The sequence below is a fragment of the Rhamphochromis sp. 'chilingali' genome, assembly GCF_963969265.1.
Source record: "Rhamphochromis sp. 'chilingali' genome assembly, chromosome: 9".
NCBI lineage: Eukaryota > Metazoa > Chordata > Actinopteri > Cichliformes > Cichlidae > Rhamphochromis > Rhamphochromis sp. 'chilingali'.
This window is the reverse complement of record NC_137936.1, coordinates 24,347,805-24,372,810: the sequence shown is the minus strand read 5'-3', so window position 1 is coordinate 24,372,810 and position 25,006 is coordinate 24,347,805. Positions and strand designations below refer to the sequence as shown.

At 38.5% G+C, this 25,006-nt stretch overlaps 3 protein-coding genes across 4 annotated transcripts in view; 2 read left to right on the top strand and 1 right to left on the bottom strand.

Moving 5' to 3' along the window:
* gnai2b (guanine nucleotide binding protein (G protein), alpha inhibiting activity polypeptide 2b) overlaps positions 1-3,996 on the top strand; it is a 54,584-nt gene extending 50,588 nt beyond the window's left edge. For both annotated transcript variants that reach the window (XM_080890851.1, XM_080890850.1), the window contains 4 exons: positions 1,092-1,221; positions 1,712-1,865; positions 1,972-2,164; positions 2,807-3,996. In XM_080890851.1, the coding sequence (XP_080746977.1) occupies positions 1,092-1,221; positions 1,712-1,865; positions 1,972-2,162 (475 nt within the window). In that variant the 3' untranslated portion in view covers positions 2,163-2,164; positions 2,807-3,996. The remainder of the gene's footprint in view (positions 1-1,091; positions 1,222-1,711; positions 1,866-1,971; positions 2,165-2,806) is intronic.
* Positions 3,997-5,389: 1,393 nt separating this feature from the next.
* Positions 5,390-7,993, top strand: LOC308403290 (PAK4-inhibitor inka2-like). The gene is made up of 3 exons (XM_080892584.1): positions 5,390-5,502; positions 5,592-5,635; positions 6,880-7,993. The coding sequence occupies exons 2-3, from the start codon at positions 5,633-5,635 to the stop codon at positions 7,807-7,809; spliced, it is 933 nt and encodes a 310-aa protein (XP_080748710.1). The 5' UTR covers positions 5,390-5,502; positions 5,592-5,632; the 3' UTR covers positions 7,810-7,993.
* A 1,621-nt stretch (positions 7,994-9,614) lies between these two features.
* uba7 (ubiquitin-like modifier activating enzyme 7) overlaps positions 9,615-25,006 on the bottom strand; it is a 33,319-nt gene continuing 17,927 nt past the window's right edge. Inside the window, exons 22-24 of the mRNA XM_080892354.1 lie at positions 12,661-12,762; positions 11,428-11,510; positions 9,615-10,470 (exon numbers count right to left, since the gene is read on the bottom strand). Of these exons, the coding sequence (XP_080748480.1) occupies positions 10,338-10,470; positions 11,428-11,510; positions 12,661-12,762 (318 nt within the window). The 3' untranslated portion in view covers positions 9,615-10,337. The remainder of the gene's footprint in view (positions 10,471-11,427; positions 11,511-12,660; positions 12,763-25,006) is intronic.

Genomic DNA, 25,006 nt, shown 5'->3' with positions numbered 1-25,006 from the left:
AAATTATACCAGCAATTAAAAGCTTAATTACTGTGATTGCGCTAAGAGCTGACTAATAAATTAGATCCTTCCCACAGTGCTCCTCCTTAATAAAACCAGAGCATTATTTAGTAATAAAACATGTTTGTCTGACATGGCACAGAACTAGTACTGTTGGTCTTACATAAAATGTGCTCTAACCCAGCCCAAGCACTTATGTGTGGGATAGTAATGCATGCATAGATATGTAAAGTGAATATGTAAAGTATGTTATATAAATGTGCAAAGGGTATAAATGGAGAAAGAGAGTGGCAGGTAGATAAAAAAGATGAGCTATATTTTTGGGGTTTTTTGCAGATTTCTTTGTCTTTTTGGGTCTCAACACATTTTAATGCACTTTTTAATACATATTAAGAGGTTATGGGTACGGTAATAAAAAGGCAACTGTATCCACTTGGCTTTGGTGTGACCTGCTTCCTGATAATCTCTGATATTTGCTTTGTGTTACAGCCTCAGTATTTGAGCTAAATAATGCATGAAAGCGATCAATACAAAAAAAGCCACGTTTGTGCTGTTTCTGCTCTATTCACCTTAATGAAGCCGATGCTGTCACCATTGACAGTGGCTGGCTTTAGATCACGTTGTGTCTGGTCGAAACTTCATTTTGGGTTCCAGTATTATATATGTATACAGTAGTTGTCCTGGTGAACTGTTTTCATCTTTCCGTAGGCTTTTCTCACACCTCTCTTCTGCGAGTTTTAATCAAGTCTCAGCATCTCCATTAACTGAAGCTTTACTCTGAATATGGACCCTGTCTGCCTCTTCTATCCTGCACTGACCCTGCAGTCTTTTATCAGATAAATTATGTGACAGACGTCTCTCCACCTCCTCACCATTTTTGGTCCCCAAACAACTACATGAAAGCCAATTTATTTCCTGGCATTGAATGTCACTCTAAGTTTGCCCTTCCTTCATTCACAGCACTTTTCCTGAAATAGCAGTTTTTTCCCCTGTTAGGTTCACATTACTCCTTTTTTTTTATTGTGACCTCCTTCCCCAAATATAGACACACAAACACACAATTTACCTCCTTTGTTTGATCTCTCTGGCAGAATGTTTGATGTGGGAGGCCAGCGCTCAGAGAGAAAGAAGTGGATTCATTGTTTTGAAGGAGTAACAGCCATTATCTTTTGTGTTGCACTGAGTGCTTATGACCTGGTGCTGGCAGAGGACGAGGAGATGGTAAGGAAAAGTCCACCCTCTTATGCTTGTGTGTATGTGTACTTGTATGTGAGCCTCTTTCTGTATGGATGATATCACTTTACTAGCTTCATAAATCTGCTTTCAGGCTCATTTTCAGTATGTGATACATTACATTATATTGCACTGCAAGGAATGTACCATTTCCCATCCCTCCTTATAATGGCTGAATGATAGTCAGCTCCATGTTGTAAAATTAGCTCATTGAGCTTCACTGTGAAGTGTAATTATGCAATAAAAGACGTAATAGCTATTTGTTCAAGTTATAGCACATGAACTATTTAACCCCAATTTCTTGAATTGCTTAAAGAAAGTGCTCAGGAGACATTTGGCCAAGAGATGCTGTGAAGTACCTGAAATATTTGTCCTCACTTTTATAATATAGAAGAACATTGTCCCCTGGTGGCAGCGCTGATGAACTGTTACACTGTAGTGAAAGTCATGAGCCATGACCAGTTTTGATTCTCTTTAGAACCGAATGCATGAGAGCATGAAGCTTTTTGACTCCATCTGCAACAACAAATGGTTCACCGAAACCTCCATCATCCTCTTCCTCAACAAGAAGGATCTTTTTGAGGAGAAGATTACCCGCAGCCCTCTTACCATCTGCTTCCCCGAGTACGGAGGTACACAGCGGAGCATCAGGAATGATACTGCATCTGTGATCATTCTCTGCAGAAAGTTCAACTTGATAATAAACTGCTTCCTTGTCTCTTAAATCATATTTTACAGGCGCCAACAAGTTTGATGAGGCTGCCAGCTATATCCAGACCAAGTTTGAGGACCTGAACAAGAAAAAGGACACCAAGGAGATCTACACCCACTTCACCTGTGCCACTGACACCAAGAACGTGCAGTTTGTCTTCGATGCTGTCACTGACGTTATTATTAAGAACAACCTAAAAGACTGTGGTCTTTTCTAAAGGTATGCTTCAGAGTGGGTAGAAATGTTACCGTAAAGTCTAATGGGCTGTTATTCATTGTATTTTCATTTGGGTTGTCATTTAGGTGGCCTATTAATGATCTCATCAGCTATGTATTGTCTGTACTGGCACAACTTAATATTCAGTCTAGAGCTGTAATAATTTATCACTGTGAAGAAATAAATTGGCAACATTTTAATTTAATGCTTCATCGCTTAAGTAATGTGTAAGAAAAGCTGGCAAAAATCATTTAGCTTGAGCGCATCAAGTGGGTTGCCTTGTTGTTCGGCAATAGTAAACAGTGGATTATCCAGAGTAAGACAAATGTCATTGCTGTGATACAAAATTAAGTTCATGTCTGCTGAAAAGAAAATTAAAGGGAAGACAGAACTTGGGAACTTTGAGTTTTTCAGCATGAATTTGTATAGTGACTTATTTGAATGTGATTTAAATTGAGTGAAATTACTTTTTACATTGCATTTTTTTAACTTCTCAAGATCTGTGCAATTTTTTCACTAAAAATTTAATTTGCAATCAACACTAGAAATCAGAAAGTCAAACGTGAAACAAGAGCTTTTTCTTCATTTTATTTTATGTACATTAACTTGTCTAAAGAATGTATACTTGTTTGTCTTTTCATGCAGGACAAAACCCGACGCACACAGACTGCATGAGTGACTGCAATAGCCATGAATGATTACTGCTTTTCATAATGAAAACCATAAGAGAACTGATTCCTAGAGGGGGAACCTGAAAGAACTTTAACAATCACTGTTTTGCAACCATCACGTTATCTGTCTGATCTGTTGTTATTGTTTTTATATACTGTATAGCTTACTGCTCCTTATCAGGGGTTACTTGTACACATATATGACCGAGAACTTTCTAATTTGACAAAAGCAATCAAATAACAATTAAGGCACTTACATGAAAAGATCTGCTTTTTTAATTGCATTTGGAAACTGTGTAACTGTATGTTGGCCAACTGGCCTTCAATAAATGATTGTTGTAAGAGTAAAGTTTGACACAATTAAGACCTGCAATCTCATTATACCAAATGACTAAATCAAAACACTGGGGGAAAAAAACAAACAAAAAACATGTTTTCCATTTTCGTGGACCAGTTGGGGAACCTCTTGATATTTATTTGACTTATTGAGCGTTCTTTTATATTTGGATCTCTTATTGTGTTTTCCTTTTAGGTTTACATTTTACTTTGCCTTTTACTTTTGCATTTTAATAAAAGGATAAAGTCAAATGAACCTTTTTTTATAAAAATTCTATTAACTTATGTTAACTGGCATTTTATGAACCTTTTGACTGTAAACAGAACTTATTTTTTAGAAGAAAACCAACAAGCATGGAGAATGAAAATGGATGAAGGGAAAATGTTTTTTGTACAATGTTTACACAGAATCAATATTCACTCTTGTACTATAGTGCATTGTTCTGCATGACTTGTCCATAGATTAGCTTGTATTCCCCACAAACTGATTAACATTCCTTAAGTAACTTCTTAAAAGAAACAAAACATAAATGGTTATGTGTCACTTTTAAGATATCTGCAAAATTTTTAAGTGGTTATGTCTGTTCCTAACATGGATCGTTCTGTACTTTTTATTTCAATCCAAGTCTTTTTACATATGTTTGTGCCTTGATATCTGTTTACACTTGTTCTTTAGAGACATGCTATCTTCATAGTGTGAACTAGGGCTATTTCTACTCCACTTCAGTTCACAAAATCTGTCATTTAGGATGCACCACAATACCAAGACAAATGGATGATAGTTGTTTGTTAACATTAAAAGTCATTCACTTGTTAAACGTAAATAAAGGTTTGGTCACATGATCTTTTATTCTGCTGTGTGATGTGTTAAGGGAAAATTCAGAATACTTTATTTTGTTTCTTCATTTTTTTTAACCAGTTCACTAGCAGAAGGACACTAAAGACAATGAATTGAGCAACTTTAAAATATAGAATAAGCACTTTGCTGATTAAAAAGACATCAACAAAAAACTGAGAAGAAAAGGCCAATCATACAACTAAACTAAAAAGTATTTTGGTAAAACAAGACTATATAAATACCATTCGGACAAACTGCAGCTATAAGCCAAACTTGTTTTCTTTTATTTTAATACATCCTTTACACGTTAGTTCTTGCAACTGAGCATGTAATAGGTACTTAAAGCAAAGAAATGAGTGCGACTGCAACCTAAACTTTGCTGAATTACAATACAGAGTGTTGTCAGCATATAAAGAGGTGAGATAATGACGCGCGGTAGTCATGCCAGAAGGTATTTTGCGTTTCAAAAGGACCATTAGAATAGAATAGTGAATACGCATTGCTGAAGAAGCTTTGTGGAAAAGATCCACAAGGTGGCGACATGTAGATTTATTTCTATCAATACATACCTGGGACTTTAGGCCTTTAGTAGCCTGCACGATTCTGGAGAGAATTAAAAAATGTATTTTAAATGCTTGTTTATCAACTGAAATCACAATTTTTCATTATTTTTTCATTATATATATTATAACTAAATTAATAACTAAAACTGCACGTGGAAGAAAAAACATTTTATTTAACTAAAATAAAAAAATAGACTTTTAGTAAAGGTTTAAACTAACTGAAATTATTTGTAAAGTTGGGGGGGGGGGATATAGAGGTAATGTCCTTAGTTTTAGTATTTGTTAATCTAATAAACTGTATCATAACTTAGCTCATGAGTATTTAACGGGCATGTTTATTCTAACTTGTCTGAAAACTCAGAGTTATTTTTTGTTGCTAATACTAATCTTCCTAAATCTTGTCTCTGGCATATTTCCTCCATACAATAAAAGACTAATATTAACACTGAAAATAGCAAAAACATTTCCAAACACTAACAACTAAACCGAAACGAGCAGCACTACTCTGGAAACTAAACGGATAAAAAAACAAACAGTCAAAATGAGATTATAAAAACTATAATAACTCTGCTGGAAATGTATAGTGCTCAAAAAATTCAAAATAGCAATTGGACGACTTGAGTATTCTCAGGTGTCTAATTTAAAGAGCTCCAGATGTGGAGTCCCAACAGTGTGGTGTGAAACGCACAGCGGGAACTACTGAAATGACTCCAGGGGGCATCTTATTTCAGGCGACTCACTATTGGCTGGTTTTTTAATGGGCTGTGCTGATTCGCTGCGACAAAAAGCTCAGCATCGACAAAGTCCGCTGACGGAGCTTCATTTGGTTCAGAGGAGAGAGGACCCACAAAGAGCGAACAAACCTCCGATCAGCTGTTCGTCTGAGGAGTTGTTGTTGATTGTACTGCGATTCATTTGGAGCCACATACAGAGGTGAGTATTGGCAAACCGCTGTGTTTTTAGGAAGGGTGGTAGTTGCCACACGCTCAAAACTTAATCCACTACTCTCTTTTCTTTTGCAGAAAAAAAAACACAGGCTTTGAACTTCACTTTCTCAGAAGCAATGGTAAGTTTATTTTTTCTTTAGTTTACTTGTGTTTTAGGTGCTGCATTAGTTTCATTAAGAGTACAAATGCCCCAAACCCCTTGGTAAACCCACTATGTGAAGCTTTCTTAAGACACTGGCTTATCCTAGTTTTTTGGCATTTATTTTCTGTTTTGTTTTTATTTTATTTCTTGACCAACTTCTCTTTATAGTGCTTTAATCCACCAAGTCACTGTTAATTCAAACCAGAATTGCCTTTGCCAAAAGCACACAGCTGGGTGAATCACTTCTAGCCCATTGTGTGAAAGCAGCCAAGAAGAACAGGGCATTTTAAAAGTGGCAGACTGACCACAGAATCTCACAGTGGATGTCTCTGCATGTCAGATGAAGTCTCCCCCAGAGGCCAAATGGTTCAGCACCCACAGCTGTGATAACATCATGGCATTGTGGCACCTTTAGTACTCCAAGACAAACAGTGACAGGAGTTAGAAGCTCAGCAAGCCAAATATTGTAAGAACCTGAAAACTAAACAATAGCATTACGGATTAGACTGGAGGCATTTTTGCAACTCCCTGACCCAGAAACTCTTAGTAAATTGTAGTTTTTTCTTCATTTTTGTAATGATCAAAGTGCAGATTAAAATTTAAAGGATTTTTTCATCAATATAATTATACTGCCTACTCGAAGATGGTTTAATTAACACTGAGCACATGATCTTTGTGCAATTCCAAAATGTTGCTGTCACTTCCTGTTTTATAATACATGCCAGTCCACATCCTGTGAACTAGGGGAATCCAGAGAGGATATGTGAGCCTTCACACTCCACTCCAGACTAAGCTCTACTTTGTTCAACTTCCGCTCTAAATTTAGGAGGCAGGGAGAGTTTTCCCCAGTATGAAATGTGCATCCTGTGCTTTTAATTCATTTTCTGGACTTATATTGCATGGGATGGTCTCCATAAAGCTGAGGTTTTTCAGGAATGCTTGAGTTCTTATAAGGCCAGAGAGCACAGTGATCTCAGCTGGTAAAAATCTTACTGGCCGAGTCCTGGAAATAACACACTGAACTGTTCAAGATATAGCTAGAATGGCCAGGGGATGATGGGATATGTTGGAAAGCGGCCTAGGAGCTCTCTTGGCTGTTGCAACGAATGAACATAGCTTGTCTTTACTTAAGTAGTTTTGGTGGACATGTCAATTTTGAATAGACTTTATTTAAAATCTCCTTGCACCACTAACTGTTTGTCTGCCTCTCCTGTTGTGCAGCTGTGTTTAGGAGATTCTTCTGACTGCCTCCGGGACCACATGCAGTACATGAGGAGATCCCTGCAGGATTTGAAGCAGATAAGCAGGCCGAGGCCACTTAGCGAACCATGTGTTCAGTCTTTCGCTGTCACTCGGTTATACAAACAGAGGGCACAGCAAGAGCGACTCACTCGACTGCGTGCTTCTGATGCCAGTGAAGCCAGCACCTATGACTCTGCCTGCTGCCTGGCCAGCCCACTGGAAGAGGAGGAAGAGCAACAGGAGCATGAAAGGCTGAAACAGGGCTCTCCCAGCAGTGAGAAGAGTGTGGACTTTGACTCAGGTTACTCTGAAGCTTCTTGGCCTGATGAAGGCGTGGTGCTGAGGAGGACCAGAAACATACGAGTTTCTTCTTCTGCCTGTCTCCGCACAAACAGAGGACCTTCTGGTCGTATCCGACCCAAATCAACATCAGACGCCTGTCTGGAGCGCTGGACATCATTCGAGGCCAGTGAGCAACAGGACTGGACGACAATGCTGCTGAGCCGCAGCAGGAACAGACAGCCCTTGGTTCTGGGTGACAACAGTTTTGCTGACCTAATAAAGAATTGGATGGACCTACCGGAGCTTCCTGAGCCAGCAGAACAAAAACCAAATGCAGGCCGACGTCTTGCCAAAGACATTCTGGTTAACATGCGCCGAAAACTTGCAGGGGTGTCCAAAGGTGTGGAGATGAGGCAGAGGCCAGGAGACTCCACCAAGGGCTGCAGGAGTGCAGAGGCTTCTAAACGAATGTCCTGTCCCGTGGGACTCCAAGGACTCAAACCTTTCTTTCACCAGTCCCACACAGGTCTACATACACTGGACACTGATTTTTACCAGTTCACCGCTCTCATGAAGACAGGGAGCCGGCAGCCCATCATATGCAATGACATCATTGGCTACATCTGAAGACTGTACCTACAGACACCCGTTTCAAAAGAACTATTGTTTTTTCAGTGTTTATATTTTTGGAATAAAAACTGATTATTATTATTTTTATTATTAGTATTATTATTTAATGCAAATTTGTCTGTCCCTGTTTGTCTGAGCAGTGCTAAATGCTACAAGAATATTAAAAATGTACAAAAAACAATCAATGTTTTGCATTCAAATAATTTTAATCATCCTAAAGCTTCATCATCACAGCAGTATTTTGTGTCAACTTTTAGCAGACATAAAACGACTGAAATGCGTTGATATAATTATTGTATCACATCAATTAGTTAAAAACAAACAGAAAACAAATACAAAACAAGGTTTAGGAGCTGTGTAAAGGGCACAGAGTTTGTACCAGATTAAGAAAAGGGAGTGGTGTGCATCAAAACTTGCACAGTGTAGTTCAAAAGTCTTGATCCTCTTCTCATTTCTTTATGTTTTCCTAGGAAAGCCTAAACTAGATCCAGTTTATTGAAACACGTGCATATGGAAATACATTATATAAGGCAACTGTGGAGAGGCAGGTTCGTGACTGCTGGATTATGTGTGTTTCTATCCAGGTATGCTTTTACAACACTGGCAGTGTGTTTGGCATCACTCTCATGGTAAAAAATAAATAAAAAGAATCTATAGCTAATCGGATGCTTTTCAGATGGTATTGCATGGTGGATCAACTTCTGACGATACATTTCTGGGTTCATAATTCCATCACTTTTGACCACTCTCTGAAATCCAGTCCCAAACCATGACAGTTCATTAAACCTGTTTCCAATAACTATAAGTCCAGTTCTTGTGTAATTTAGCATACCTTAGCATTTTCTGCCTGTTTCCCTTTCTTAAGAAGGCTTCTTCACAGCAAACAGAAGGTAGATCAACTGAAGAGCCAGACATGTCTCAGGTATTGTGTCAAGTTATTGCTGGACTTTCAGATGTTGTTCATCTGCTGTAGATAGTTTTCGTACGTCTGTCACTTTTTCTTTTGTCCTCCACTTGTCCAATTTCCTTTGAAGCCCACACTGCACATCTTGCAGAGATATGCCACATTTCAGCTAATTTCTCTTCAGGAATCTCCAAAAGGTGATTCTGTTCATCTGGACGTAGCGATTTCAGTGGGAGAAACATTTCGTCACTCATCCAAGTGACTTAGATGAGTGACGAAATGTTTCTCCCACTGAAATCGCTACGTCCAGATGAACAGAATCAACTTTTGAGTTACTTACCTGGATGACTGAGAATGCATCAAGACGCTCTTCAGGAATCTGCTTGCTGGGGCAAAATTTCATTAATGTCAAATGAATGATTGTTGGCATTGTTTCATAGATTCAAAAAACACCAAAATGTTTTTTGTGTTTGCAACAATCTGCTAGTATCTAAAGTGCCTAAAGATACAATTGAAATTGTTTCTTTGCTAAGTCGTCAGTTATATGTAGGCACTACACTAGTTTATCCATTGAGTTAGGTGCCTTTTTACGCTGAAATAGGTCATATATTAGTGTAATGTGGATTAAAACAGTCAAGGACAAAATTAAAAATGAGTTAAAGGCATCCAATGTCCAATTAAAAACTCTTCAGAAAGCCTGAAGAACTATTACTCAAGGCAACTTTGAAAATTTGGAGAACATCTGGCTCCTCGGAAACAATATATATAAAGAAATGCGAGGTGGCTCAAGAGACTTGCACAGTACTGCATGCACAATACCAGCAGAGAAAGAACATTTTAAATGATGGGGAACTGAAGTCTGTTCATGAAATACACAGAAATAACTTGTTCCTCAAAGAGGCATTTTATTGTTCCAACTGAATGTAATCGCAAATTGCATCATCATGCAAATTACAAGGTAAAGTTGAAGACATATATTAAGTAGTTGCAGAGAAAATTACAGAGCTGATTCACTTTATATAAATCAAATTCAGACAAGAGCATCAAGAGCGTGCTAATAATGTCAGCCTGTTAATGCGAGGGTGTGGAGTGAAACATTGAGGCTGCAGAAAGGGGCGGGGAATGTACAGAAGCATGCTGAGGACAGATGAAATCCTGCTAAATGACTTTGGCTTCTCCACTCTGAACATATGGCAGTATATCTTCCGTATCCATAAACACTGTGCACAGCATGACCTTAACTTAAGCCAAATTACCAACACTGGCCCAGTAGTGCGAGATCTATCATGTATGTCTTTGCAACTTCACAACTTCTCAAAACTTTAGGTAAAAGAGTGCAGTTTGCCAAGATTCCTCATTTTCCGTAAAATGATTTATAAATCGATATATCAGTGTTTTTTAAACATAGATCATTAACACAACAAAGAATGCAGTCTAACAAAAATCATGCCATTTCAATAATTTAAAAACACGAGGAATAAAAACGTAGAAGAAAATCATTCAAATATCAAGCTCGGGTAATAAAATCTGTTCATTTTTAAATGTTAGATCCTGAGAAGTCCCCTTGTTACACAGCAGCAGATCCATGAAACTCATATTTACTGAAACTGTGCCGATGGTATCACAAGTAAAGGTATCTGATCGTTGGGACTGACTCGCAGTCCTCGTCTTCAGAAAATGACGGGATTAATTCCAGCATCTTCTTATGTGGAGGGATGTCTTCCTTTGTTACCTCCTTCACTACATCAGACACCCTGCACAAAAAAATAAATAAATAAATCATAAGCTATTCTAAATAATAATGTGGAAATCAAAGTTTGTGTTGAACAACTACATATTCTCACTATTAATCAGGTGCTCCTACTAATACCTCTTTTGTAGTATATATCTCCACATGGCTTTACATTGCATGAAAAATCTTAAACATAACTAATAACTAGCAGATAGAAGAAAATTAACCCCAATAACAAATGCATTGTCCAAGTTTTTATGTTCCCTTTTCACTGGTCCAAGCTCTGGACAGGGTGACTGCACAGGAAGTGAATACTCCAGAGGACATTTATCTTGTATGGTCTGCTGTCCACATGGCCCGCAGTCTGCACCTCTCTCTCCCTGTGGGTTAACCTAATCATAACAACAACACCAGCTCCCCAGAGACTTGAGCTTCCAGTACTCACAATATTATTTTGGCAGACGGGACTAATAATCGAATGTTTCAGTTTACCCAGTGAGCCATTGCCTATAAAGTTTGGAGGTGAAAAGTGATTTATTACATTTCCCTCCTACTCTCTTCAAGGAATCGAAAAATCCTGCAGGGTCTTTATTTAACTGATAAGGAGAGTTTGCAGCACGAGTCATCTGATTTATTTCAAACACCCTGGAGCTAATGAAACATGCCTTTAATTTGCTGCAGCATTGAATGGGTCAAATACCATAGCTTCTTCTAAAACGCAGAAAAAGAATGTCACGCTCATTTTATTCTTTAACGTCTTTCCTCAACAAACAGAAGGAAACCCGAGGAGGAGTTTCAGTCATCTGTGTTTAGTGATGCGTGTTAGTGTGTCAACATGCTCTCTCCTCACCGGCTAACACCTCATTAGCCTCTAAACAAACAGGAGACTGTTGCTTATTGTGACTGTTTATATGTGCAGCAAAGGTCACGTAAAGGTAGTGATGGGCAGTTTGTACTGTATCTGTGTTTTAAGACATACCTCTTCTTCAGCCTCTCTTTGTGTCCATTGAATAAGACAGAATTCCCATAGAAAAGACTGCAGACATTCAAGTTGCACTTTTCCTGCACAAAGACAAATAGTCAAGATTAAATCTGTAGTACAGTATAATAAGCACAATAAGCCATGACAGTAAACACAGATAGAGTGCACGCAGTAACAAAGACTGATGTCCTTCTGCAAGGACACCAGTCTGCAGAGCTGTAAGTCTGCAGCAGTTCAGAAAACTCCACAAGCAAACTAAGGAAACCCAGTGGTTAAAAGGTTAAAAGAAACAACTGGAGCACTGAGAAGACGTGCCAATTTATTTTCCCTTTGCTTCCTCAGAAAAAATAAATTCAACACCATCAATAAACCAAATGTCTGTTCAGAGCAAGATTGCAAGCACCTAACAAATAGGCTGGTTGTGCTGTGCTCAGATGTTCTGGTTGAAACAAACATATCTCATACGTATGATGAAGACAGTGACTCAGAGATCAAATGTACAGTGTAGAAAAGTAATAAAGATCGCACTAAAAACAGGAAGAGTTACAATGGGATGTTAAGGATGGGTTTTCCATCACTACATTCTAGGATACGACATTCAGGTCAACAGTCAGCTGTACCACTCTATCTGGGATGGAAGTGACATCCTGAAATTAAACGGCTTGCCATTCCTCACAGTAGAGGACTGAATTCAGTATCATGTGCTGCTCTTGTCTTTTGTCACTGGTGATAAGATGGACAACCCAGACCGTGGTTAAAGTACAACAGTGTCAAAGTTGCCTTCAACCAAAGCACAGCTCTAATCTGAACTGCTGAGAGGACTTAAAAGGTACAAAAACTGTGACAAAAACAGTGCAGAAACAGGAAAATGCAAACAGTTATGACAAGCTTTTCAGTTAAACTGTTCACTGCATGAATTTGTAGATCTTATTTTCAAAAGTATTGTTTTAGTAATAAAAGGAGCAATTACCTGTTTACTTATCAAAGCCAGTCTTTAACCCACTACAAATTTCAACAGTAAGAAGATTTTTATTCTCTAATGCTTATTCACTGTAATTTTAATTTCTCTGAGAGGGTAAGTGTAAAATAGCAAGTCAGGTTATACTGGATATATAATGGATGTTGTGTAGAGGGGTGGAAAGGTTAATAAAAAAAAATCATGCGTGTACTCAGCAGCACCCGCTGTGAAGAAAGTGTGTTTCCTTGCTGAAAGAAATAAGAAGGCCATACCCTGATACACTGGAACAGATCCTCCAAGGTCATTTCCTGCTGACCACTTCTTCTGCCCTCAACGAGGAAGTCATCCCACAGGCTGAATTTCTTTCCTGCAACCTGATGATAGACATATTACATACAGCAACACTCACACGGACAAAGATGACAGACAAAGTACTGCTTGCTGTGAGGGATGTGCAGAAAATGGTTAAGTCCATAACAAGAGTCCCGCATGCTCAAAGACAGAGAGACTGCATTTTTCATTGGTAGAGCAGCTGAGAACAATCAGCACTCTAGAACCGGCCACACTAAGGTCAAGAAGCTTCTTCCTCATATACGATGAAGGGCACTTTTCTCAAGTTACATCTTTGAAACTTCACAGTTTATGATCTGCACCAGTAGAATCTACATTCATCCATGTGATGTTGTGTGTTTGCATCTTTATAAAAGTAAAAGAATAAATCTAAAAAATCTGTGTGAATATAAATGTGTTGCAAGAGAAACAACATGGGAATTTCTCCACAGACTGCCAGATTGTACTTCACTTTGTTGACATTTTAAATCTGAGGGACTATTTTCTTTCTCAATTTCCTGAAGTTTTTGAGTCTAAGTATAAAGACATCCATTGTTTGTACTCTTCTTATTTCCACTGTAACGACCGTACCTTAAGGATATTCAAGGTATATTTGCACAATTTGATCGGCAACCTTTCCAAATGTCCTTAAATGGCCACATTAAGGTTGAGTTAATTGGCACTTAAGACAATAAACTAAAACAAATTGGAATTTTAATAGTTTTGCTGGTATTATATCATTATATTGAGCAGTGGCCAAAGTGAAATGATTGATCTGATTTTAATTTTACAGCCTACAATACAACAGAGGCCAAAAACAAAAGGCACTGCCTTCAAACCCCTCGCTTTCTCATGGGATCAGATTGTAAATTAAGTTATTTATAAGGTCAATAGGATTAATCTTTGACTTTGCACATTGAGACAGATTAATTAAACCCTTGTAAGCATAAACAATGCATTTGCCACTGGACCTATTGTTCATCACTTGGCGCTATATGCGTACCCTAAACATGATAATCCACATATGCAAGATCTAAGGGAAAAAAAACATCACTTGGTGGAAATGGATCAGAAATCCTCACGTGCAGAAATTAAGTCTAAACATGTCACGTAGTCAGTCGACTCTGCTCACATACAGACGCTGTCTGCTAGGAGAAGTTGTGAAGATCAAAAGTTGGCTCGAGCTGAGAATACCAAAACTCTGGCTGAACCTGGGTCCAATTATCTCTGCTTCAGCAGCCAAGGGGAACTTTTTGACTAGCCCTTACAACTCCCACCACTTATGAGGTTTGAGGCTATGGAGACACACTCGAGACATACTTTTACCCAAGTCTCACTGGACGTGATGTCGATGTCCTTTGTCCCAGTTTTCAGACAAAGCACACTTTTGTAAATGGACTAATAGTTAAATACTTTTCTACTCTATTTGAGCAGTTAAAATGCTTTCTTGCATTTCGTTTGCAAGATGTGCATCATAAGGGTGGACATGTCAGCTTATGTTAACGTGTGACTAGCATCAATTGTTAGTACAATCCTAAACTATCCACGGAAAGAACAAGAACTAGAACCTGAACACATCTAAAAAAAGAGGATTCTTTTATGACCTTGCACATGCAACATCACTGTTGGACTGTAAAGTAGATCGTGTGTTTTCAGTGTACCTATGCTTTTGTGTGCAGTTGCTCTTTATACACAATGCAAAGCAGGCATGCAGTCTATTTTCATTCCCACTCCTCCTTTCCTCTCTCGCAAGTCTGTCACCCAACTCTGGGGGGGAACTAAAAGCCAATCAGCTACCATGGTGACGTCAACTATTCACAGTACAACAGGAGTGAAAAAATAAACGAGAATGCTGGAAACTAACAGGCCGCTGGAAACAATTACAAACGGTTTCCCACAAGCACAAATGCAGTATCTTTCTGTCATGGAACTTCCGCAATAAAAACAAAAATGCCCCCACAAAACAGTTCTTTCTGGGGAACCAAACGAAATGTGGATCAGAAAGTAATTGTTTTTGTCTTAAACTGAACTGCCAGACTGGGGACACTGTTAAGAGACTTTTAGCTGCACTTCTGAAGTGGTTATAATTAAACTGCATGCACTTGTAGTGGATAGTGTATATACTATAAAAGCTGGGAAAGGTCGTCTTGAGGTTAGAGTTTAGAATTACTGTCTGACAGCCCTCCTGTTATGTTGAGAATAGTGCAAATGACAAATTCCTCCCAAGTGTTGCTTGGTGGTTTATCACAGCTGCACATATTCAGTTGAGACTTGTAGTTGAGTATCAGGTTGTCGAACCTCAAAAACCACTTTATTAAGGATTCAATACTGGCTATAAGTGTGCTTTTAGGTTTACTGCTGTGTGTCTATTGTTGTATGTGGTACAAATTAAGCTGTTGTGTACAGTCTAACTTCAGAAGATGAGAATGAAGCAAATAGCTATTTTATCAGCCTGAGGGACATAAATTCAAATTGATGAAAATATGGTGAAAATACAGTATATAATTTTTTTTCATCTGCTCTATAGTCTTTTTATTATAAAGAGCTTCAAACCTCCCCATAAAACTTGAAAGAAGCATTTTTTCCAGAACAAAACCAGACTTGCTTCATGTGTAATATTTCTGGCTCTGATCTGTCCTCCCCCTGCTTTTCATTCTCACTCTACAGAGCCCTTCAAACAGTCTGTGAGGGTTTTTTTGGTTTAATGAAATGAAGCTTTTCTCAAATACTCCGTGTTTGTGACTTCTCCATAATTAACTACAATGCATGATGTAAATTCTCTCTCCGTGCGCATTTAGATATGAAGTTCCCCAACATCTGACATTAACAGCCAAACGTGCAGGCTGCTTCCTCTTGTTGACAGGAAGCCCAGTGATCCCCCCCTTCTCTTCCTGACAGACAGTATTTTATCTATGTGAAAACAGGCCACATACAGTGCCAAAATCATACACACACTGAACGTGGGATTAAAAAACACACACACAATATATAAATCCTCACCCCCTTTAATAATATTAAATGTAATCAGCTGATTCCATAAGATATAAATGTGTATTATCACATAAACATAGGTGAGTACTGACATCAATATGGCCTACAGACAAAAATGACCTTTTAGCAATACATGTAAGCAAGTGGGAAATTAAAAGCCATCTCAAAGTGAATGGGAGCTACTTTTCTGTGCGTACACTTTACAGACTGACATGAAAAGGTCAGAAGGACCTGGCTCACGAAGTGTTATTTCAAGTGAGTCAGCACAGTATTAGACTCTTTAAAAAGGACAAAAAAAATACAAAAGTAGACCAAGATTGCCAAAATCTGACCCAACAATCAAAGGCTTAATATCACTAAACAAAAATGAGAGTTTTCTTTTTCTATTTTGTTTGCTTGTTTTCTAGATTACATGTTTTGGTTTTAGTCACTGTTAACAGGGCTGTTAACAACATATGACATGATACACAATACAGTCTTTTGTGATAACATAATATGCAATTGATTGATGGAGCCCAAAAATAGATGCCTCCATCTACAGATATGAGAGCAGGAGTGCAGTCTGAGGAAGTTTAGCTCATGAACCTGATAAGGAGGTAAAATGAATCCCAATCTAACTGAAGCCCATTTTTGCTGGTTATTGTGAACAGAACCAAGCATTTGAAGAAATATCATAATGTGTTGTTCATAATGTATATTTCAATCTTGCCCTTTGAGACAATGAGCACTTTCGGAGACAGGAAGCGACCAGAGACCAGTATGAAAACTTTGATAAGCCCTCCTACTTTCAGCCTGCACAAGAACCACTTCTGCACAGGCACGCTCCTGTCTCAGCTTCACTTGCTGGCAAGAATCCCAACAGTGGAAATATTTTTACAACCCATTGAGGCTTGAGGCCTGTTTCTTCAAAGGCATCTATTTTCCTTTAGAAGCCCTCAAAGAGAGCTTTGGAGGAGGCAGATGGAGGATCTGTGTGGTCTCTTTAGATCACATTTTCATCTTGATCTCTTTAAGCTTCTTGTAGCTTTCCTTTTACAGACATTCTGGTAGCATTTCAATAAGATCCAATGTTCTAGATACATTCTTAAATGAACCTGAAGGTCAAATTGCTCTCCACTGCTGATGATTACTGAATGTGATATTGACTGCAGTTTAAGCATATATTTGTTTTTTTGTTTTTGTCAAGGGTGATTTGTGACAAAAGGATAGCAAGAAGGGTGAAGGGTAAGGTTTACAAGATGGTATTGAGGTCTTCTATGATGTATGGTCTGGAGAGGTGGAGGTGAAGATGCTAAGACTTTTATTGGAATTGAATTAGAAATCATAGGATATAGGGATAGCTCAGGCTAAGCAGTTTGGAAAAAGCCTAAAGGGGCAAAACTGAGATGGTTTGGGCATGTGCAGAGGAGGGATAGTGGATATGTTGGACAAAAGATGTTGAAGATGGAGTTGCCAGGCAGGAAGGAAAGAGGAAGATTTCAGAGAAGGTTTATAGATGCAGTGAAGGAAGCAATATAGAGGTTTAGTGTAACATAGGAGGATGCTAGGGATAAAATCTGCTGTGTCCTTAGCTAAAGGGACCAGCTGAAATAAGAAGATTTCAGCTATATGAAATTCATAATAACCATTATTTAGCCATAATGGCACCGGTTCTGACACAAACGGTAGTAACCAGACTGAAAAGCAGCACACATTTCGGTGCTTTATTTCGGTGATTTTTTCCCTGAGATGTCATACACTTTGGATTCTAGCCAATCATTTTACCTTTGCAAGCGTAGTAGGCGGGCCCAGGTACTTACGTTCTTTTAGAGCAGAGCTACAGATTAAAAATGCCCAAGGCGAAGTGGTCAAAAGTCTGGCTGTACTTCACAGCAAAAGATGCAAACTCAGCAGCCTGCAACAAGTGCTTTAAGGTGATACTGTCCAAAAGAGGTAACACCTCGAATCTGATGAAACACCTGGTGACGTATAGCATTTTGTTAAAAGCCGAGAAATGCGCCGTATTTGATAGCTTGCTGCGAGACCTCACACATCTACTGTGGGTGTGGTGCCTGTTATCGGACGTGGAATTAGCAACATCCCCCAAAAATCCGAAAAGGAGAGTCCTGGCCCCTAGCCCTGCCAGTGTAGCAGAAATGATGACGGATGATGATGATGGCAGCAGCAGCCGTTCTTCTCTGCATGAGTAGCTTCATGTTGTTCGTGTGTAATTTACGTTGAGTAGGCTAACCACGTTATTACATTAATGCACGTAAGGTGAACTAGCAAACGCCGTCGTAGTTACATGCGGCTGTCTTCTTGTTTGATGGCAGATACTCCCTTCATCCTGGCCAAAAAGGCTAAAATGACCCAAGAAAAAGTGGAAAACAGTTAAACATGAGAGGTTTTTGGACAAAGTTTGAGTTTTTTCCATTGTTTAAGCACTGCTTCCAGCCAAGAGTGATGCCATAAATCCCCTATAGCTGCAGAAAAGGCTAACATTGTTACCTTTTTTACAAAAAAACAGCTAAACATGAGAGGTTTTTGGACAAAGTGTGTGTTCTCCATTCTTTAAGCACCGGTTCGAGCACCGGTTTGAGCACCATTTAAGCACCAGCACCGTTTCAAAAGTACCGGTTTGGTACTGGTATCGGATAAAACCTAAACGATACCCATCCCTAGTCATATCATAGGTCTTTTCTGGTAGACTGGAAGTTAAATTTTAAGATTAGGTAAAATGCATTTTCTTGAAAATGTAAAAATCATTCAGTGATGCTAGCTAACACCCAGCGCTACATGCGGGGCTTTGGTGTTAGCTCAGATATATATACTGGTAAATTTACCAGAACAATCCTGACTGTAATAATATAGCAATTTTCTTAAATGTCATATATTGAACAATATAAATATTAATATCATATCAATATATAGTATTTTATTAAAGATCAACTAATATCCAATGTGTTGCTTCATAAACTGTCTCTTGACATGATGATGATCATTCAGACTTCCTTTTCTTATCTCTACATTGTTGTTGTTTGCTCTGCAGCACTTTTTTCTAGACTTTACGGTTTTATAGTGGCCTACTTTGATGATGCTTGAAAATTTTCGCTGACCGTTAAAATACATATCGTATCAAACTAAGAATGTGCACAAACTAAACAAACGGCACTAAATTACTAAATACAAATGCTCAATTGAACTGTCAAATGTACAAATACATGGGACTGTAGTATTTTTTATAAAATATCTGTATACGCCATATAGATGTTGATGCTCACTATAGAAAGTTTCAACGAGATTGGTCCATTCATCCAGGATGAGACACAAACATAAATACAAACATACAGTCATTATTGTATGACCAGTGAGCATGTGTGAGACTTAAAATAGTGAAAATAGGCAGCATCTTTCAGTAGGTTATTCTTATAGCACAAAACCAAATGACCAAATGACTGAAATGACACATGACCAATCATATAATAACATTAAAAACTAAAAACTCAGTTGTAAAGTGGAAATTCTTCCACTAAGGCTTGTTTATACAATGTTTCTATGAAACCAGAAAACCAATCTCCCAGTTAACATCGTTTTGGTGACACTGAGTCCTTCGGTCCATTTTAGCATTTAAGACTGAAAGATAAGCCTTTGGTGTGCTATCTAATCAAGGCCAAACAGTCCATGATCACTGTAATGCCACATGGTTCCAGATTTAGTGTAAACTGAAAGAGTAACTTTAAAAAAATGTTACATCAGAAACAGTTTTGTTTGTTTTCCTGTTTTCCTTAGTGGGACAACAGTACTGTTATGTAAAATATGCCCTTTGTTCGATTGGAAGTGTCATCTGCTACTTGACCACTATTGATCACCACTCTTCTTTAGGCTGCAGTGAAGAAGCAGATGGCTGGGACCTCCAACTGTTCTATCCAACCCTCTGCAATTATCATACCCCAGAGAGAAGACAAGGATGCCAGCCTGATGCAATTCCCATGCAATTTTTTTTAAAGCTCCATTAGTATTAAAGATCCTTTTTATTTTAAATTTAGGTCCCTTTTTGACAGCTAACTTGTGAGGTACAAATGGTGAAGGCGGTGAAGGCAGAGCGGGGGTAGGAGCAGCGATCAGACTCTTCTCAGGAGAGTGCAGAGTTTGACACACAGACTAAAAGCAGTGAGAAGCTTTGAAAAGGCTTCCATTGACGTGTAAAACAGCAAACAGAATCTCAATGTGACTGTCTTTCAATGAGAAGATAAGCACTCCACCTGACTGAAAATGACCTGGGGCAGAAGCACTAAGTCAATAAAACCCTTACAAATGGGCCACTGACGTGCTGGAGCCTGTACACACACTCAAACACCAGATGTTTGATGGATTCCCACTTATAAAGCAATGGATTATAATTAAAATGCCTTACAGGGATGCATCTGATTGTGAGACATGCATATGCATTATAATTTTCTTCCATTTGGAATAAGTGCAAATTTCTTTCTGCACATTTCAGTTTTGCCATTTCTTGATGGCTTGCACTTAATACTGCATTACCTACTATGAACATACAGGCACAGACACATGTATGAACGTACTCTGTGAATAATATGGTAACTAACAAGATGTTTACTATTGGTATGAGGCATGTAATGGGACACAGCTCTCTGCAAATCACAGGGATCAGTTCAATAACAGCATACAGCCCTGGGCTCTGTGATCAACATGCCCTTTGTTGCTACATATTTATTTGTAACATTGATCTGAGCTTTAGAAATCAAAGGTCATGCTCTTTGGTTACATGATGTGATGCTGTATGTAATGATGCAACGTTTTCATGTATTGGCTACTGGAACAAGGTATTGATATTCATAGATCAATATGACATTCAGCTCTTGATGACATTAAATCAGCGTCTCCCTCTTATCCGATGTTGGAATTGAACCCACGGCACCAGTAATTTCCTTTTAGAATATTGGTAATTTGCTCAATCCTGTAAGCCCCACTGGCTCCAATATCACATGCAATGTCCTTTGAGTCTTAATCCTAATTCTTCTCAAACTGTCAGGTGTTTGTCATGTATGTTTTTAAATCAAATGCTGGATGGATTTCCTAATTTTTGGTATAGACATTTACTCCTTTGTAGTATGAATTATAACCATTTTGGTAATCCCCGACCAACTGGAAGACTAGGCCATTACACAGCCTCTTTCATCTATTTTAGTTAGCTTTCAACTGAGTAATCATGATCTGAATCAATCAGACACTTCTTATTTTCATTAGTAGGTAGTACGTGATATCATTAGTAGGTGAAAATTTGGAAAACCACTTATGTGCCACCTGTGACCTTACTATAACATTTTGTTTATGACGTAATAAGAGGGAATGGCTTAGTAATAAGTACTCAAGACATGCTGTCTGACCATGTTAGAATTCAGATGTGTTTATAGTCGTTCTGAATGGCTACACTGGAAGATGCATGAAAAAGTGGGTTTAAATGTCAAATCACTGGTTTCAAAATGTTACAGATAATGGGCCATGCAGACACCCACTACTTACGTGGGAAACGTGGGATATGGTCTCATTCAGTGTTATCTAAGTTAAACTTAGCTTTTTCTTGAGGTTTCTTGTGTTTAATTAAGGTAAAGAAAGAAAAAGAAGGATGTGAATTGATGGGTAAATTTTAAAAACTCACAACCTCATGAAAAGTGTAGAAACCTGCACTCATCTTGAGTCATTTCCAACCAGTATTGGTGCTTTAAAGAGTTTCCAACAGAAGTTGGAACATGGGAAAAATGAATTACCAAGAAGTATGGGAGAAAGGGATTAAGACAAATACTGTAATATTTTTCTGTTTTCATGATGGATCTTTGTATAAAATAATTTGTGAGAATATATATTAATATTGCTCAAACGTATAAATGAAAACAGTGGGGCGCCTCAGGGATCGATTTTCAGGCTGCTACTTTTTAACATTTACACTCACGTGAAGTTTTCCAGTTTTCAGAGGACTCAATAGGTGTAGAATCACTTTTAGCAGCACAAGCAACTGTTTTCTATATGACTTTATCGGTCTCACACATTTCGTTGAAGGAATATTAACCCACTCATCTTTACAACATTACTTCAGTTCTTTGAGGTTTGCAGGCATTCATTTATAGATGGCTTTCATGACCCAGTTTCAGCCAAGCTTTAGCTGTCAGACAGATGGTCTCAGATTTGACTCTAGAGCACTTTGTTATATAGAGGAGTTCATGGTTGACTCAATGACAGCAAGGTGCCCACATCCTGTGGCTGCAACACAACCCCAAATCATCACACCTCCACCACCGTGCTTGACATTTGGTTTGAGGTGTTTGTGCTGATATGCTGTGTTTGGTTCTTGCCAAACATGGGACTGTGCATTATGACCAAGCATATCCACTTTGGTCGTGTCTATCAAAAGTACATTGTTCCAGATGTCTTGGAGTTTGTTCAGATGCAACTTTGCAAACCTTAGTCGTAATGCCATGTTCTTTTAAGAGAGAAGATGCTTTCTTCTGGCAACCCTTCCAAACAAACCATACTGTTTTCATCTTCTTCTAGTTGCACTGTTGTGAAATATAAAAATGACCAAGTGAGGCCTGTAAAGTCTGATATTTAGGTCTTGGTTTTTTTCTTGATGTTTTTTTTGCAGTTTTTCTGAGCATTGCTGCTAAATTACGTCCTTTTCTCTCTCTGAGTGATGCAGAGAAACTGATACACGTTCATACGCTTTCAAATCTGGTATGCTTTTATATCTAGTATGCCTGATTACTCTAATGGTATTTGATCTCTCTATATCAAACAATGTATTGTATACAATACAATGTATTCTAGTATCTGCTATTCAGAACTTGGCAGCCAAACTGCTTACTAGGACCCGAAAGAGAAAGCACATTACACCGTAGTAGTCTTTAAACTGGCTGCCTGTCAGTTTCCATATTTAAAATAATCTTACTTGTTTTAAAAGAACTTCGTGATCTTACCCCAGTATATAAGTCTCACTGTGCATTACCCAATGTAGCCCCTCAGGTCCTCCAGCATGAATCTGCTGATAGTTCTGACATGCAGGACACAAAATGCTTGTAGAGGCAGCTTGACAGATCATCAAATTGTTGAAGGGCTAACACAGAGAGACAGACAAGCACCCATTCTCAAAATCACGCCCAATTTAGAATCTCTAGTTAACCTAACTCATGCATGTTTTGGAACAAGAGCACCTGGACAGAACCCACTAAAGCACAGGGAGAACACGTAAAATCCACACAGAGAGCCCCAAGCCTGGATTTGAACCCAGAAACTTGTTTTATTAAACTGTGTTATGTCTAATTAACAGCTTATCACTCATATGTGAAGCACTTTAAACTGCAGCAACATCCTTGAAAGGTGCTTCATAAATAAAGCTATGACTAATTTAATTGATTGTACAATTGTGTTGAAAAGTAAATCTTTCCTGTTTATTAATAAAATAATTTCATCTATAAATTCGAGTCTGAAATAGTTCAAAAGTAGAAATGAATGTAGGTATAAACAGCTAAAGTTCTTTCATCCTAAAATGATTGTATCATCTTCAAATATCTGCAAAAATCGCAAGAAGACAATTCTATGCCCCATTTCACGTAGAAAGTCATGCATTCTGTCCTCTACATTTGCAATTTAAAATCCAAAACAATTTAATATTTGCACAGAAGAGTTTGAGTGGACAATGAGCAATTCACAACCTTTTCAAAGATTTTGAGTTTTTGAAATCCTACAGGAAAGGTGGAGATCAAGGCCAGTGACGCAGCAGTTTCGACACACACTTGAACACAATTAGTTGAATTGCAGCTGCCATATTGCCCCTGTATTAAAAATGTATGGAAGAGAAAAATACTACTGAGGATAATTTAGCTAGATCGAGCACTGGTGGCTTATCAGTTTGAATAAATGGAGTTTTGTGAGTTTTGAGATGTATCGCACACTGTGCTAAATAAAAGATCTGGGTAGCGACTTTTATTGCCTCCTACGGTCTGTGTTTAACAATGTTCTGGATCTGCTATATCCAGTCTGATCTGATCTGCGTCTGTTGCTACATAAATAAACAACCAGTGCAAAGACACAATATCGTTGTTGATGACACAAAAAGGGAAAGAGAAGATAGATGGGGAACTAACGCACAACAATAACAGTACAATGCAGTAGAGAAAACATCTGACTTAACAGCATTCTACCAAAACAATACTGCCTCCAAATAAACCGTGGAAAACAACAGAAGGCACAAGCCGCATATGTTGATCACAGATTACTCATTATCCCACAAGCACTATTCATGTCTGGGTCTTGAGTTACAAACTGCACAATGGCCTCTGCACTCCTCTGGGAATCCAGAAGGCCTTGGATCATATTCACCCCATTTCTTTACTGGCACAGTCCAAGGAGACCAACACATATTTAACCACATGTGAGGCAAATCTCCTCCTTTGTTGTTCTTGTTCTGTCTTTAAGCCATTCCCTGTTATTTGTGTGACAGATGTGTGACCTTCAATTACGCTCAAATCACAAATCAGTTGGCCGTGGGTTTTCTTTTCTACATTAAAAAAAAATAAAAAAAATAAACAGACACAATGTCTACTCAGCAAATTTAAACAGTCTTCCTTTTTTCAGATTTTTAAATCCAAACAAAGAAGTAAGTTGTGACTAAAAGGTTTATTAGAAACAGAGACTGGAGCAGATGGACATAAAATCCTTGCCTCCTCCTGATTCTCTGCCGACAGCAAGATTACATAGAGTTCTTTGGGAAATCTGGTTTCAATGCACTGCTTCCTGTGAAGGCAGGAAATAACCATCATTTCTGCAGGTAATTAACAAAGAAGCGGTGTGACCATTGACCGACGAGCGCCTCCAGAGTCTTGCCTCCAACTCTGCTAATTCAATTAGAGACTGAAAGGGCAAAGTGGGGAAGTGGGGCACCGAGGAAGCGTGAAAGGGCACAAAGTTAGGAGTAGAGTGTGGAGGATGTGTGCACAGGCATGTAAGACGGAGTATTTCCATGGAACACAACTACCAGGCATCCTAGCAGACAAGTAAAGACAGCGTACTCTGATAGAGCGTTGGCAAGGTGCTACAGGGGTTGAAGATTGACATATTTAACACACAGCTGAAACATGTCCTCCTCTGCCTGCCTCAGGTGATGTTTCTCTGCATTTTAGTGAGGCTGCAGCTCAGTTACAGCGGCACTCATCAATCTTTGCTGCTCTTGAAATGTCCTTTAATGACTTAGTACCAGAAAATCTCAGAAAATGAGTCCAACTAGAAACAAAGAGTACATAGTTT